Source organism: Globicephala melas, chromosome 2 (assembly GCF_963455315.2).
Source record: "Globicephala melas chromosome 2, mGloMel1.2, whole genome shotgun sequence".
Classification (NCBI taxonomy): domain Eukaryota; kingdom Metazoa; phylum Chordata; class Mammalia; order Artiodactyla; family Delphinidae; genus Globicephala; species Globicephala melas.
Window position 1 is genome coordinate 111,022,329 of NC_083315.2, and position 17,981 is coordinate 111,040,309.

Below are 17,981 nucleotides of genomic sequence, written 5' to 3' on the forward strand. Positions count from 1 at the left end.
TGGTCCCAGGAAAACTGGACAGCTACATGTAAAAGAATGAAATTAGAACACTCCGTAACACCATACACAAAAATAAACTCAAAATGGATTAAAGGCCTAAATGTAAGGCCATATACTATACAAGTCCTAGAGGAAAGCATTGGCAGAACACTCTATGACATACATCACAGCAAGATCCTTTTTGACCCATCTCCTAGAGAAATGGAAATAAAATCAGAAATAAACAAATGGGACCTAATGAAACTTTAAAGCTTTTGCACAGCAAAGGAGACCACAAACAAGATAAAAAGACAGCCGTCAGAATGGGAGAAAATATTTGCAAACTAAGCAACTGACAGAGGATTAATCTCCAAAATATTCAAGCAGGTCGTGCATCTGAATATGAAAAAAACAAACAACCCAATCAAATAATGGGCAGAAGACCTAAATAGACATTTCTCCAAAGAAGATATACACATTACCAACAAACACATGAAAGGATGCTCAACATCACTAATCATTAGAGAAATGCAAACCAAAACAACAATGAGGTATTATCTCACACCAGTCAGAATGGCAATCATCAAAAATATACAAACAATAAATGCTGGAGAGGGTGTGGAGAAAAGGGAACCCTCTTGCACTGTTGGTGGAATGTAAGTTGATATAGCCATTATTGAGAACAGTATGGAGGTGCCTTAAAAAACTAAAAATAGAACTACCCAATGACCCAGCAATCCCAGTACTGGGCATATACCCTGAGAAGACCAGAATTCAAAAAGAGTCATGTACCACCATGTTCATTGCAGCACAATTTACAATAGCCAGGACATGGAGGCAACCTAAGTGTCCATTGACAAATGAATGGATAAAGAAGATGTGGCACATATGCACAATGGAATATTACTCAGCCATAAAAGGAAATGAAATTGTTATTTATAGTTAGGTGGATGGACCTAGAGTTTGTTGTACAGAGTGAAGCAAGTCAGAACAACGAATACCGTATGCTAACACATATATATGGAATCTAAAAAAAAAAAAAAACGTGGTTCTGATGAACCCAGGGGCAGGACAGTAATAAAGACGCAGATGTAGAGTATGGACTTGAGGACATGGGATTGGGGAATGGTAAGCTAGGACAAAGTGACAGAGTATCATTGATATACATATACTACCAAATGTAAAGTAGATAGCTAGTGGGAAGGATCTGCATAGCACAGGGAGATCAGCTCAGGGCTTTCTGACCACCTAGAGAGGTAGGATAGGGAGTGTGGGAGGGAGATGCACGAGGGATTGGATATGGGGATATATGTATATGTATAGGTGATTCCCTTTGTTATACAGCAGAGACTAACACAACAATGTAAAGCAATTATACTCCAATAAAGGTGTTAAAAATTTTCATACATAGGCTATGCAGACAGAATAAGCTTTTTTAAGACCACTATCTCTCCTGTCTGCTGGAGTTTAAGCTCCATTAGACCATATCTCTGATGTTCACTGATGTTTTACCAGGGCCTATCCCAGTCTCTAGCAACTAGGGGTTATAAAGTAAATTTTTGTCTAATGAGTGTGTGAATGAATACTCTCATGAATTGGAATTTTGGTGTATACCAATATGGGGCAAGAGTAATATGGTGTAAACTTTGAAGAATATCCTTGGGTTTTAAAAGTGGAAGAAGGGCTTTCCTGGTGGCGCAGTGGTTGAGAGTCCGCCTGCCGATGCAGGGGACGCGGGTTCGTGCCCCGGTCCGGGAGGATCCCACATGCCGCGGAGCGCCTGGGCCCGTGAGCCATGGCCACTGAGCCTGCGCGTCCGGAGCCTGTGCTCCGCAACGGGAGAGGCCACAGCAGTAAGAGGCCCACGTACCGCAAAAAAATAAATAAATAAAAAATAAAAAGTTGAAGAAGAATTTAGAATCTATCAGGACAGACTTGATTGTTGCTATTATTATTATTTATCAACATTGATAATTTTTTCGCCAAATCCTTGGTGAATGTATACTGGATGATATCACATTTTATATCAACTATAGATTTTAATATAGATTGACGTTTATGATAATTTTATAATAAACTTCATATAGATCATAAAAAAAGATACAAATAGCTTCAGAAATACAGGGTACCTGGGAAAAAAACCTAACAAAGAAAATGTACAATTTTCAAGAGGAAAAGAATTCTAAAATTTTATTGAAAGATTTTCAAAATGTCAATAATTGGAAAACAAATGATGTTCATGGATAGGAAAACTAAATTTTATAAAAATCTCAGTTCCTTCTAATAGTCTTGCAAATCCAGTCAGAAGTCCACTTGTCGAAATTGATGACCAAGTTGAATATACAAATTATAAAGGTGAGCAAAGGGCCTGTGAATAGGTAAGACACTCTTGAAGAGAGAGAAAACACAGGAGACTTGTGCTGCCAGATACGGGTACTTATTATAAAACTGCAGTATATGCCTCCTGTTTGGTATTGGCTCAAGGATAGACAGATAAACTAGTAGAATCGAATAGATAGTCCAGAAACAGACTTATATATATATATATATATATGGAAACCTGATTTATGACAAGGCTAGCATTGCAGACTATTGATGGTAGGACAGTTTATTATCCACGTGCAAATAAAGTAGTGGATCCTCACACTACACACACAAATTAATTTCAGATGGTTTAAGGACTTAGATGTAAAATGCAAAACTATGAAGGTTTAGAAGACAATATAAGATATGATCTCAATGACTGTATTAGTAAAGGCTTTCTTAAACAAGACCCAATAAGGATAGACCATAAAGGAAAAAACTGATTAATTTGATTACATAAAAAGTAAAAACTTCTGTTATTCAAAAGACATTATAAAGGGACAGAACAGCAGAGCCTTGTTCAAGATGATGAACTCAAATGCCTAGTGCATTTGATTAATGTATTTGATATTTGCACAACTGGAAAATAGGAAGAATTTGCTAATAAATACATAGAAAATGAAGGAAACACATACATGCTGCGCAAAGATCTTATCAATTCAGGGAGAGAAAGGAAAAATAGTATTGTGTGCTATATTGCTCACCTATTAGTAACATTTACATGATGTCTAATAAAAATGGTGATATAATTGCATTGGGAAGATGGGTGCATGAAACGTATGCCTGTGTTTGTGAAAAAGAGCTAAATACTTTAATATGTCATGAGATAACTAAAAATTGTCAAACTTTTGGTTTGGCAGATTAGCTAATTGTATCAACATTAATTTCCTGGTTGTGATAATTGTACTATGGTTATATAAAATATTAACATTAGGGAAAGCTAGGTGAAGGGTATATGAGGACTCTGGCTATACTTGCAACTTTCTGTAAGCCTAAGATTAATTCATCATAAGAAGTTAAAGAAATCAACTAATAGTTGTTGGCTCTGGGGAGTAAGAAATGTGACAGTGCTGGGGGATTATTGACATTTGGTAATAATTTTTATAGTACTACTTGACTTTTTAATTGGTATGCATTTGTTATTGGAGAAAATGGAAAGTAGAAAATTGTGCAGAGCCCAATGGAGGAAAGTTATTTCTCTGTAAATTTAACTTGGATGCTTTGGAAAGAATTGACAAAGTTAGTTACATGGAAAAGAATATTGCTATCAAATTATCTGTGAGGGAGATTGAGCTTGTTAGTTTAGTCAGAAGTTAAAGAGGGAAACCATTAAAAAGTATATACTAAAACATTTTATTTTAGCTTGGAACATAAAAATGCATACTTATTCACCAATCTTTTAATGAAGGGCCATAGCTTTTTGTGTGTGTAGGGAATCCAGTGAATAGAGTTCAGTAATGGATTTCTTATATAAACCATGCCTGTATGCTTTATCATAATTTTAAATTTCAGTCTCTTTAAAGCGGAGAAAGAACCTAAAGAACATATGATAAAACGTATCTACCTCCATACTTCTTTTCATCTTGTAAAACCAAAACACCCTATCCATTAAACAATAGCTCTCCATTGCTACTTTCTCCTCCCTCTGGCAACCACCATTCTACTTTCTGTCTCTATCATTTCGACTACTTTCAGTATCTCATATAAGGGAACCATACAGTATTTCTCTTTTTGTGTCTGACTTATTTTACTTAGCAGTGTTCTCGTAGTTCATCCATGTTGTAGCATATGTCAGAATTTTCTTCCTTTTTAAGGCTGAATGATATTCCATTGCATATCTATACCACGTTTAGCTTATCCATTCATTCATTAAAGGACCCTTGGGTTGTTTCCACATTTTAGGTATAGTGAGTAATGCTGCTGTGAACATGAGTGTACGAATATCTCTTCAAGACACTGATACCCTTCAATCCTTTTTTCATCCCTGCTTTCAATTCCACCAAGAAGTGGAATTGCTGGATTGTATGGTAATTCTATTTTTAATTTTTTGAGGAACTCATATTATTTTCCATAACATTTCCATTTTACATTCCCATGAACAGTGCACAAGGGTTGCCATTTGTCTCTATTCTTGCCAACTGTTGTTATTTCCTGTGTTTTTTTTTTTTTTTATGGCAGCCATCCTAATAGTGTGAGGTGGCCTCTCATTGTAATTTTGATTCACATTTCCTTAATGATCATTGATGTTGAACATTTTTTCATGTGCTTATTGGCCATTTGTATATCTTCCTTGGAGAAATGTCTATTCACTTCCTTTGCCCAGTTTTGAATTTTGTTGTTGAGTTTTAAGAGTTCTCTCTATATTCTATTCTGGGTATTAATCTCTATAAGATATATGATTTACAAATATTTTCTCCCATTCTTTGGGTTGCCTTTTCACTCTGTTGATATTACCTCCTGATGCACAATGTTTAAAACCTTTCATGAACTCCAATTTGTCTATTGTTGCTTTTGTTGCCTATGTCTTTGGTGTGTATGCAAGAAATCCTTGCCAAATCCAATGACATGAAGCTCTTGCCCTATGTTTTCTTCTAAGAGCTTTATAGTTTTAGCTGTTACATTTAGGCCTTTGATCCATTTTGAGTTAATTTTTTGTCTGTGGTGTTAAGTAAGGGTCCAACTTCATTCTTTTGCATGTGTATATACAGTTTTCCCAGCTTTTCCCCCAGTGAATGATCTTGGCCTCTCTGTGAAAAAATCGTTTGACTGTGTATGTGAGGGTTTATTTCTGGTCTCTCTATTCTGCTTCATTGGTCTATATGTCTGCCTTTATGCCAGTACCACATTGTTTTGATTGCTGTAGCTTTGTAGTAAGCTTTGAAATAAGGAAGTATGAGTCCTCAAGCTGTGTTCTTCTCTTTCAAGATTGATTTGCATATTTGGGATCCTTTGAGATACCATATGAATTTTCGGATGGATTTTTTATTTCTGCAAGAAATATTACCTTGATAGGGATTTTGATAGGGATTGCACTGAATCTGTAGGTGGCTTTGGGTAGTATTGACATCTTAATATTAAGTCTTCCAGTTAATGAACATGGCATACGTTTTTGTTTGTTTATGTCTTCTTTAATTTCTTTCAGCAATGTTTTGTAGTTTGCATTTTGCAAGTCTTTTACCTCCTTGATTAAGTAAATTCCAAAGTATTTATTCTTTTTGATGCTGTTATAAATGGGATTTTCATAATTTCCTTTTCAGATTGTTCATTGTTAGTATATAGAAATGAACTGATTTTTGTATTTTGACTTTGTATCCTCTGCTTTACCAGATTTATTTATTAGCTCTAATAGTTTTTTGTGGAACCTTCAGGGTTTTATATATAAGATCATAACATCTGTGAAAAGAGAAAATTTTACTTCTTCCTTTCCAATTTGGATGCTGTTTATTTCTTTTTCTTGCCTCATTGCTCTGGCTATAACTTTCAGTATTATGTTGAATAAAAGTGGCAAAAGTGGGCATCCTTATCTTGTTCCTGATCCTAGAGGAAAAACTTTCAGTCTTTTACTATTGAGTATGATGCTTGCTGTGGGTTTTTCACATTTGGCTTTTATTATGTTGAAATACAAAATAGAGTTTGTTACTTTTTTTGGATTCTTATACTTTTCAAAAATTTCAAGTAAAGAAAAGAAATAACTGTGTGTGTGTGTGTTTGCAAATATACATGTATACACATACTAGATAAGCATATGTATATAATTTATTTATCGATATATATGAATAAACCTGGTGGACAAAATTACTTATTGAGGTTATTTTTTAGAACATTTGAAAATAGTAGATGAAGTGTTTCTTAATAAAACTATATCCCATCTATTTTTAGATGTTGCACCCATTGGGTGTATTAGTTGTATGCTTTGGTATAATGTTTAAACTGTTACAAATTGAGGTGAATTAGTTGGAAGTGAAAGACTAGCAATATGAGTAGCTTATTTATATTTTTAATTTGACACTCTTTGATAAGAAAATGCAATATGTTTATGTATAATGACTTACTCTTCTAAAAGATGTTTTTTTTCTTATTTCAGGTAACTTAATGCGGCCTCTTTTGAATTATGGTATTGCTTGGTAAGCATATCTTTTTTACTTTATGTTACTTTTCAGAATAATATTAACTTATATAAATTAGTTGTATTTTTGGTTTCCCATTGCAGTATGTCCATGGGCTTCCTGATTGAAGAGACTGCACCCATTGTTTGGAGAGGCCTTATGGTAATGTCAGCCATTGAGAAACTGTTGAGGCAGGTAAGAAAATTGCATTAAGCATCATTTTATTATCGGCACACTGTGGTTAATATTTTCTGATTGGAGAGTCATTAAAATTTGCAGTCAGGTTTGAGATGTTTTGCAAAAGAACCCAGTCAATATACTGAATTTATAATGAGGTGTGTGGCGCCAAGACCAACTTTCACTGTCACATGATTGAATCTTTCTCGTTGCTTATTAGTACTAAAATCTAATGTCTTATTTTATATTATTCTGTTTCTCTATTCAGACTCTGTTGAGTCTACATCAAGGCAAGGAAATTTATTTTATAAGTAATTTGCCTTCTTTAGATTTATGGTTAATTTCGTAGTGGCCAATATTGAGTTATAACAGCAGTGTAGAAATTCCTTAGATGTAGAAAAAATTCTATAAACCACAGTGCTTATGATTAAAATTGCTTCAGAACAAAATGAAATTTTATTTTACTCTGAGTACATATGGCTACATATTTATTTATATAGTATCTGTCCAATCAACTTGAATTTGTCCTTAAGGAAAAGAGCAGTTGATTGGATAATCTAAAAATATCAGATGAGCTCTATGTTATTTATAGGAATAAATTTTATTTTTTCTTAGTAACTGTGAATTTATAGTTAATTATGTTCTAGGTAAATATTATAAGTACTTTGGATTTTCTCCACTGACTTATAACAATTACGCCTTATTTATTCATGTTTTACTTTGGGTCAGGCACCATGCCATAGGCTGGCAGTTCTAATCATACATATTCCTATATTCATTTCCAGTTGTGAAAGTAAGTAGATATAATATGTCTTGAACTCTGAAACTCTTCTTTTTTCATTGTAACATCTTGTCTTTTTTCTGCTGCTTGAGTTCTGATAAACGTGCTCTTTGATCTTTGGTCCCAGAATCCTCCTGTCTTCTCAGCACATTTAAGTCTCTTGGCTGCATTTCTTCCTCTTTCACACTCAGATCCCATAGTTGGTTATTTCAGTTATACTCCTGACCCCATCCATTCCAGTTCCTTTGTGATCTTGACCTTTATTTCTGTGGATTAAGCCAGGATTTTTTTTTTCTTTAAGGAAATTCTAAAACAATATTTTTTCAGTTTATAATTAAAGTTAGAGTCAATGGAAATCTGGAAACACTAGAAGGAGAATTTTGATTTTAATATTGTCAACTGAAAAAATTGTGCAACCTGTAAGTTGAGAATTATGTTTTATTTGGCGGACAAAACTGAGGACTTCATCCCAGGATGCAGTCTCTCAGGTAACTCTAAGGGACTGCTTCGAAGAGGTAAGGGAGGGGCCAGGATATATAAGAGTTTTTGAAGCAAAGACAGGTAGTCAGAACATCAAAAGATTACTGTCAATTTAAGAAAATCACATATCTCAAGTTAAGGACTTTAGCGCTTCTCTATGTATGGGAGGATACAAGAGTTTGGGCTCATTGAAATCATTCCTTTGATATCTGGGGCCCTCAGTTATCTGGGGCCAGTATCCTGTGCTTTCTCATTCTGAGTTTCCTCAGGGTGCACCATCAGGGGTGGCTGCAGCAGCTGACTGCTAGATGGGGGGCATTCTGTTTCTATCCTGAGTTCCCTCAGGGCTAACTCTCAGGGAGGCGGTAATGTGATGGCTTGATGGCTGCAACTTCCTTGTTTACTGATATGGCAGGCAACATTTTCTCATTGACAATATTTCCCGCCTCCTATGTTAGTGTTAGAATTCTCAACAGGAAATGATTCAGAATTCCTCCTAAGTCTTTATGGATAGCCACAAGAAGATGGAAGTACTTCCGCTTTCCACAGTGATCAGACACTTAGAGATCCAAGTCAGTGAGAAGAGACACAGAAGTCCAGGCCAAGGGTTGGTGTTCCTAGCTCAGAGATGTAGAATCCCCATAGCCCGTGCCCAGCAAGGGGTGAGCAAGTTCTCTCTTTTCTGTCCTTTTTAAATCTCAGGGATCCTTTTAAATCTCAGATTCCAACAGGTGACAAAAGCATCTGCAAATGAGCCCCTGAGCCTGGAAGAGAGAGAGCAAGTGTGTAACTGCCCTCAGGAGAGGGGCAAAGGGAGTTTCCCACAGAATGAGATTAAACCTGACAGTTTGAATAATTAGGCTGCAGAAAGACTGCACCTGAAGGTCACACTTAGATTTAGTACCTGCTTTTATAAACAAAGAAAACTTTTTGAGACCAGAGGTGAGAAGATCAAAAGTCTGAAGGAACCAGAAGTATATTATTTTTTTATTTTGTGGGGTGTTGGGGAAGGGGAGAGGAGGCAGGATGCCAATTCTGTATTCTCAGTGTCCCACCATAACCCAGCCTTTTGTATCTACTGCTGAATACTGTTGGAGAATGTAGAATACTTGTGTTAATTGCTGGCATCATACATTTTTGATTTCTGAGTTTAGCCAGGCTCTCAGCACTTCAATCATCTGATTTAATTCATTATTCTTTTAACATTTATTAAATGCTCAGCTTAAAAAATATTTAGAGGGCTTCCCTGGTGGTGCAGTGGTTGAGAGTCCGCCTGCCGATGCAGGGGACATGGGTTCGTGCCCTGGTCCGGGAAGATCCCACATGCCGCGGAGCGGCTGGGCCCGTGAGCCATGGCCGCTGAGCCTGCGCGTCCGGAGCCTGTGCTCCGCAACGGGAGAGGCCACAACAGTGAGAGGCCCGCGTACCGCAAAAAAAAAAAAAATATATATATATATATATATATTTAGGGAATTTGGTAGTTTGGCAGAGGACCTATTGGAGATGTGGCGATTTGACTTGCTGGCACATAAATCATAGAAAAGTTACAGTTTATTCTGACAAGTGCTGAAGATACATTTTTAGCAAACATACTACAAAATATCAGAATGAATATCAGGGGCGAGAAAATGAATCCATTACTTATTTTATTGGGATACTTAGAGGATACCTAGAGTATCCTCTAGGATATTAGGATATTGGCCTGCATGTTTGCCATACAGTCTTTTGTAAAGTTGCTTCTGTCATCTGCACATTTTAATAGGAGCTGAAAGCTGATATTTTTGGATCATACCGTGATCAGTGCTAATCATCTGAGCTATTAATTAAGGAGTGTTTTGTTTTGCTTTAGAAAGCAGACCAGCATTTGGTAAATTTAACATCCTTTGTGAAAATATAGTAGCTGGATAGATGCTCTATATAGCAGTGGATTGTGGAGGGTACCTGGTTCATTGGCTGATTAAAAAAATTGAATATAACACATATGTAGAAGAAGGTACAGATCATAAGTGTCCAGATAGATGGATTATCCCAAAGTGAAAACACCTTTATACTCATCATTCAGGACAAGATAAATAGAATACCAATGTTCCAGAAGCTCTTCTCCTGTCCCTTCCCAGTTACTATCTTGTGGGGAGATGATAAATACTTGTGGTAGGTCTGCCATCTTGAACTGGAATCTTTTTTAAAGTTTTTTTCCCTCCTTCTTTTAATTTATTGAGTTAAACTTATACATATAATAGGATTCACAGATCTTATATATGGAGTTCAGTGATTTTTGATAAACATATATGACTGTGTAACCATACCCCAATCAAGATAGAGGACATTTCCATGCCCCTAGAAAGTTTCCTTGGACTCTCTTGTAGTCAGTCCCACACCCATAGGCCATGATTGTTGTGATTTCTGACACCATAAATGAGTTTTACATAAATGAGTTTTACATGTTCTTATACTTCATATAAAGGGAAACTTATAGTATAGAGCCTTTTGTATCTGGTTTCTCTTTCTTAGTCTAATGCTTTTGAAGTCATCCTTGTTGCATGTATCAGTAGCTGAGTCCTTTTTATTGCTGAGTAGTATTCCTTTGCATGAATATAACCTAATATTGTTTTAGCTGTTCTTCTGTTGATAGACATTTAGGTAGTCTCCAGTTTTTGGCCATTATGAATAATGCTGCTATAAATATTGTACAAGTGTTCATAAGAGTTCCAGTTGTTTCACATCTTTGTCAATGTTTGGTGTGGTCATTCTGTTCACTGGTGGGTATAAAATGGTATCTTCTGATGGTTTTAATTTGTGCTTCCCTTATGGTCAATGATTTTAAGCCCCTTTTCGTGTGCATGTTAGATATTGCTGTATCTTCTTTCATGAAGTGTATGTTCAAGTTTTCATTCTTTTTTTTTTTTTTTGGCTCATTTTTCTTCTTGTAATTGAGTTGCAAGAGTTTTAATATATTCTGGTTATGAGTCCATTGTCAGGTACATGTATTGGGAATATTTCTCCCAGTCTGTGGCTTGCCTTGTGATGAGCTGAAGTTTTAAATTTTCGTGAAACCCAATCTATTCCCCCCCTCCAATTTTTTTTTTCTTAATGCTTAGTACTTTTTCTGCCCTCTCTAAGAAATCTTTGCCTGTCTACCCCAAGGTTGAGATTCTTGTGTATATTTTTACCTTTAAGATTTATAGGTCTGGCTTGTATATCTGGAATTAATTTTTTTGTATGAAGTGAGATAATGATCAAGGTTTATATTTTTTCATAGTTGTGTCATAACAGGAAATATATTTATTCTTTGTCCTTGGGTCCTGACACAAAGCTCCTAAAACCCTTGGAATTTCCTGAGTGATAGGATTGTCCTTTGTCATTCGTAAGGAGCCTGGTTTTGAGCACACCTGCTAGTTCATGCTAGTGAGGTGACTTGGGGTAGGACCCCTAGGTAGCCTCAGGATGGGACTGGTCACCAGCAAGGCCAAGTATTTAGAGGGTTAGAACTTTCAGCCTCTCCTACTGACCTCTGGGAACGGGAAGGGGGGTGGGCTGCAGATTAAACTCTATGAAAATTCTTGAACAACAAGATTCGATGAGCTTCTGGGTTGTAAAACACATCCACATGCTGGGTGGGTTGTGTACTCTAGTTCCATGGGGACAGAAACTCCTGTGCTCAGGGCCCTTCTGAACCTTGTATTTACCTCTTCATCTGGCTGTTCATCTGTATCCTTTATAATACCCTTTATAATAAACTGGTAAATGTAAGTAAACATTTTTCTGAGTTCTGTGAGCTGCTCTAGTAAAATACAGGCAACCTCAGATATTGTGGGTTTGGTTCCAGACCACCGCAGTGAAGGGAATATCACAGTAAAGCAGTTGCATAAACTTTTTTGTTTCCCAGTGCACATGAGAGTTACGTTTCCATTATACTGTAGTCTATAAAGTGTGCAATAGCATTATGTCTAAAAAGAAAAAAGGTACATACCTTAATTAAAATATACTTTCTTGCTAAAAAGTGTTAACCATCATCTGAGCCTCCAGCAAGTCATAATCTTTTTGCAATAGTAACATGAAAGATCAGTGATCACAGATCACAATAACAAATATGATAATAATGAAAAAGTTTGAAATATTGCAAGGATTACCAAAATGTGACACAGAGACACAGTGAGTAAATGCTCACTTGGAAAAATGGTCCTGATAGACTTGCTTGATGCAGGGTTGCCACAAACCTTCAATTTGTAAAAGATGCAATATCTGTGAAGTGTGATACAATGAGGTATGCTTTCAATTGAACCTGAGGAGGGGGTCATGCGAACCTCCCATTTATAGCCAGTCAGCCCAGAAGCACGTGTAATAGCCTGGACTTGTGATTGGCATCTGAATTGGGTGAAGTCTTGTGGGACTAAGCCCTTAATGTATGGGATCTGATGCTATCTCCAGGTAGATAGTGTCAGAATTGACTTAATTGCTTGGCGGTGTTGGAAAACACACATTATAATAGTTTATCTAATTGTTCTAGCACTTTGTTTAAAAGACTTCCCTTTCCCTATTGAATTGACTTCATACATTAGACAAAAATCAATTAAGCATATGTGTATGGGTCTATCTCTGGACACTGTGTTGTGTTCCATGAATAGTTTAATCCTTAGAGTAGAACCATACTCTCTTGATGATTGAAGCTGTATAGAAGGCTTAATATCAGAAAGTGAGAGTCCTCCAACTTTGTTTTTTCTTAAGATTGTTTTGACTATTCTAGGTTCTTTTACATTTCTGTATAAATTTTATATTCAACTTACCAATTTGTGTAGAAAAGCATGTTGTTATTTTCATTAGGATAGTATCGAACTATCAGTATAGATCAGTTTTGGGTGAATCGAGATCCTGACAACATTGAGTCTTCTAACCCTGAGCATGGTATGTTTCTACATTTATTTAGATTTTCTTTAATTTCTTGGAGTAATATTATATAGTTTTCAGTGTATAGGTCTTGTAATTCGTTTGTTAGATTTATCTTAAGTGTTCTTTGATGATATTGTAAATGGAATTTTTTTGGGGTGTTTAATTTCAAATTGTTTACAGTTAGCACATAGTACATATACTATTGATTTTTATATATTAACCTTGTATTCATAATTTTTCCAAATTTGTTTTCAAGTAGTTATTTAGTAGCTTTCTTGGTACCTTGTATGCACATGATTATATTGTCTGCAAGTAAAACAGCTTCATTTCTTTCTTTCCAATCTATTCTTTTCATTTCGTTTTCTTGTCTTCTTATTGAACTGTCAGTACAGTGTTGAACAGAAAAGATGAAAGCAGACATGCTAGTCTTCATCCAGATATTTTTTTCTTATTTGATGATATTTATTCTCTTTACCAAGCTGTACAGTAAAAGGGAAATGTCACATCTAGTGACATTAACATTAAATATTTCTTCTTTACCAAGCTGTACAGTAAAAGGGAAATGTCACATCTAGTGACATTAACATTAAATATTTCTTCAAAAAGATGATAGCGATTGGTTCAAATTGGCAGAGTAGAAGGATGTGCTCTCACTTCCTCTTGTGAGAACACTGGAATCACAACTAACTGCTGAACAATCATAAACAGGAAAACACTGGAACTCACCCAAAAAGATACCCCACATCCGAAGACACAATGAGATGGTAGGAGGGGTGTAATCACAATAAAATCAAATCCCATAACTGCTGGTGGGTGACTCACAAACTGGAGAACACTTATACCACAGAAGTACAAGAACTGGAATGAAGGTTCTGAGCCCCACGTCAGGCTTCCGAACCTGGGGGTCCGGCAACAGGAGGAGGAATTCCTAGAGAATCAGACTTTGAAGGCTGGTGGGATTTGATTGCAGGACTTTGACAGGACTGGGGGAAACAGACTGCACTCTTGGAGGGCACACACAAAGTAGTGTGGGCACCAGGACCCAGAGGAAGGAGCAGTGACCCCATAGAGACTGAACCACGGCTACCTGCTAGTGTTGGAGGGTCTCCTGCAGAGGTGGGAGCTGGCTCTGTCTCACCGTAAGGACAAGGACACTGGCAGCAGAAGTTCTGGGAAGTACTCCTTGGCGTGAGCCCTCCCAGAGTCTGCCATTAGCCCCACCAAAGAGCCTGGGTAGGCTCCGGGTTGGGGTCGCCTCAGGCCAAACAACCAACAGGGAGGGGACCCAGCCCTACCCATCAGCAGACAAGTGGATTAAAGTTTTACTGAGCTCTGCCCACCTGAGGAACAGCCAGATCTACCCACCACCAGTCCCTCCCGTCAGGAAACTTGCAGAAGCCGCTTAGATAGCCTCATCCACAGGAGCAGACAGCAGAAGCAAGAAGAACTACAGTCCTGCAGCCTGTGGAACAAAAACCACATTCACAGAAAGATAGACAAGATGAAAAGGCAGAGGGATATGTACCAGATGAAGGAACAAGATAAAAATCCCAGAAAACCAAATGAAATGGAGATAGGCGACCTTCCAGAAAAAGAATTCAGAATAATGATAGTGAAGATGATCCAGGACCTCGGAAAAGAATGGAGGCAAAGATCGAGAAGATGCAAGAAATGTTTAACAAAGATCTAGAAGAATTAAAGAACAAACAAACAGAGATGAACAATATAATAACTGAATTGAGAAGTACAGTAGAAGGAATCAATAGCAGAATAACTGAGGCAAAAGAATGGATAAGTGACCTGCAAGTCAGAATGGTGGAATTCACTGCTGCAGAACAGAATAAAGAAAAAAGAATGAAAAGAAATGAAGACAGCCTAAGAGACCTCTGGGACAATATTAAAGGCAATAACATTCACAATATAGGGGTCCCAGAAGGAGAAGAGAGAGAGAAAGGACCTGAGAAAATATTTGAAGAGATTATAGTCGAAAGTTCTCTAACATGGGAAAGGAAATAGCCACCCAAGTCCAGGAAGTGCAGAGAGTCCCATACAGGACAAACCCAAGTAGAAACATGCCGAGACACATAGTAAGCAAATTGGAAAAAAATTAAAGACAAAGAAAAATTATTGAAAGCAGCAGGGGAAAAATGACAAATAACATACAAGGGAACTCCCATAAGATTAACAGCTGATTTCTCAGCAGAAACTCTACAAGCCAGAAGGGAGTGACATGATATACTTAAAGTGATGAAAGGGAAGAACTTACAACCAATATTATTCTACAACCAGCCTATAACCTACAACCAAGATTATCTCATTCAGATACAATGGAGAAATCGAAAGCTTTACAGACAAGCAAAAGCTAAGAGAATTCAGCACCACCAAACCAGCTGTACAACAAATGCTAAAGGAACTTCTCTAAGTGGGAAACACAAGAGAAGGGCCTACAAAAACAAACCCAAAACAATTAAGAAAATGGTAATAGGAACATACATATCAATAATTACCTTAAACGTGAATGGATTAAATGTTCCAACCAAAAGACACAGGTTTGCTGAATGGATACAAAAAAAGACCCATATATATGGTGTCTACAAGAGACCTACTTCAGACCTAAGGACACATACAGACTGAAAGTGAGGGGACAGAAAAAGATATTCCATGCAAATGAAAATCAAAAGATACCTGGAGTAGCAATACTCATATCAGATAAAATAGACTTTAAAATAAAGTATGTTACAAGAGACAAGGACACTACATAATGATCAAGGGATCAATCCAGGAAGAAGATAAACAATTATAAATATATATGCACCCAACAGAGGAGCACCTCAATACATAAGGCAACTGCTAACAGATATAAAAGAGGAAATTGACAGTAACAGAATAATATTGGGGGAGTTTAACACCTCACTTATACCAATGGACGGATCATCCAAACAGAAATATAATAAGGAAACAGAAGCGTTAAATGATGCAATAGACCAGACAGATTTAATTGCTATTTATAGGACATTCCATCCAAAAACAGATTACACTTTCTTCTCAAGTGCGTACGGAACCTTCTCCAGAAGAGATCACATCTTGGGTCACAAATCAAGCCTCGGTAAATTAAAGAAAACTGAAAATATATCAAGCATCTTTTCTGACCACAATGCTAAGAATTAGAATTCAGTTACAGGGAAAAAAACACAAACACATGGAGGCTAAACAATACTTTACTAAATAACCAAGTGATCACTGAAGAAATCAAAAGGAAAATAAAAAAATACCTAGAGACAAATGACAATGAAAACACGATGATCCAAAACCTATGGGATTCAACAAAAACAGTTCTAAGAGGGTAATTTATAGATATATAAGCCTACCTCAAGAAAGAAGAAAAATCTCAAATAAACAATCTAACCTTACACCTAAAGGAACTAGTGAAAGAAGACCAAACTAAACCGAAAGTTAGCAGAAGGAAAGAAATCATAAAGATCAGAGCAGAAATAAATGAAATAGAAACAAAGAAAATAATAGCAAAGATCAATAAAACTAAAAGGTGGTTCTTTTAGAAGAATAAACAAAATTGATAAACCATTAGACAGACTCATCAAGTAAAAGAGGGAGAGGACTCAAATAAATAAAATTAGAAATGAAAAAGGAGAAGTTACAATGGACACTGCAGAAATACAAAGCATCCTAAGAGACCATGACAAGCAACTCCATGCCAATAAAATGGACAACTTGGAAGAAATGGACAAATTCTTAGAAAGGTATAACCTTCCAAGACTGAACCAGGAAGAAATAGAAAATATGAACAGACCAATCACAAGTAATGAAATGGAAAGTGTCATTAAAAATCTTCCAACAGAGAAAAGTCCAGAACCAGATGGCTTCACAGGTGAATTCTGTCAAACATTTAGAAAAGAGTTAACACCCATCCTTCTCAAACTCTTCCAAAAAATTGCAGAGGAAAGAACACTCCCAAACTCATTCTGTGAGGCCACCATCACCCGGATACCAAAACCAGACAAAGATACCAGAAAAAAAGAAAATTACAGACCAATATCACTGATGAATATAGATGCAAAAATCTTCAACAAAATACTAGCAAACAGAATCCAACATTACATTAAAAGGATCATACATCATGATCAGTGGGATTTATCCCAGGGATGCACGGATTCTTCAATATATGCAAGTCAATCAATGTGATACACCATATTAACAAATTGAAGAATAAAACCATATGATCATCTCAATAGATGCAGAAAAAGCTTTTGACAAAATTCAACACCCATTTATGATAAAAACTCCAGAAAATGGGCAGAGACAGAACCTACCTCAGCATAATAAAGTCCATAGAGACAAACCCACAGCAAACATCATTCTCAAGGGGAAAAACTGAAAGCATTTCCTCTAAGATCAGGAAAAGGACAAGGATGTCCACTTTCACCACTATTATTCAACATAGTTTTGGAAGTCCTATCCACAGCAATCAGAGAAGAAAAAGAAATAAAAGGAATACAAATTGGAAAAGAAGAAGTAAAACTGTCACTGTTTGCAGATGCCATGATTCTATACATAGAGAATCCTAAAGATGCTACCAGAAAACTACTAGAGCTAATCAATGAATTTGGTGAAGTAGCAGGATACAAACTTAATGCACAGAAATCTCTTGCATTCGTATACACTAATGATGAAAACTCTGAAAGAGAAATTAAGGAAACACTCTCATTTACCGTTGCAACAAAAAGAATAAAATACCTTGGAATAAACCTACCTAAGGAGCAAAAGATCTGTATGCAGAAAACTATAAGACACTGTTGAGAGAAATTAAAGATGATTCCAATAGATGGAGAGATATACCATGTTCTTGCATTGGAAGAGTCAATATTGTGAAAATGACTATACTAACCAAAGCAATCTACAGATTCAGTGCAATCCCTATCAAATTACCAATGCTATTTTTTACGGAACTAGAACAAAAAATCTTAAAATTTGTATGGAGACACAAAAGACCCCAAATAGGCAAAGCAGTCTTGAGGGAAAAAACTGGAGCTGGAGGAATTAGACTCCCGGACTTCAGACTATACTACAAAGCTACAGTAATCAAGACAATATGGTGCTGGCACAAAAACAGAAATATAGATCAATTGAACAGGATAGAAATCCCAGAGATAAACCCACACACCTATGGTCAACTAATCTATGACAAAGGA

At 36.4% G+C, this 17,981-nt stretch overlaps 1 protein-coding gene across 12 annotated transcripts in view; it reads left to right on the forward strand.

The window, feature by feature from the left end:
* The window catches only part of NUBPL (NUBP iron-sulfur cluster assembly factor, mitochondrial), a 397,698-nt gene that overhangs the window by 98,256 nt on the left and 281,461 nt on the right, over positions 1-17,981 (forward strand). For all 12 annotated transcript variants that reach the window (XR_009563092.1, XR_009563093.1, XM_030854758.2 and 9 more), the window contains 2 exons: positions 6,428-6,467; positions 6,554-6,644. Coding sequence is in view for 10 of the 12 variants with exons in the window: in XM_030854758.2 (XP_030710618.1) it covers positions 6,428-6,467; positions 6,554-6,644 (131 nt within the window). In the remaining 2 variants the exon portion in view is untranslated. The remainder of the gene's footprint in view (positions 1-6,427; positions 6,468-6,553; positions 6,645-17,981) is intronic.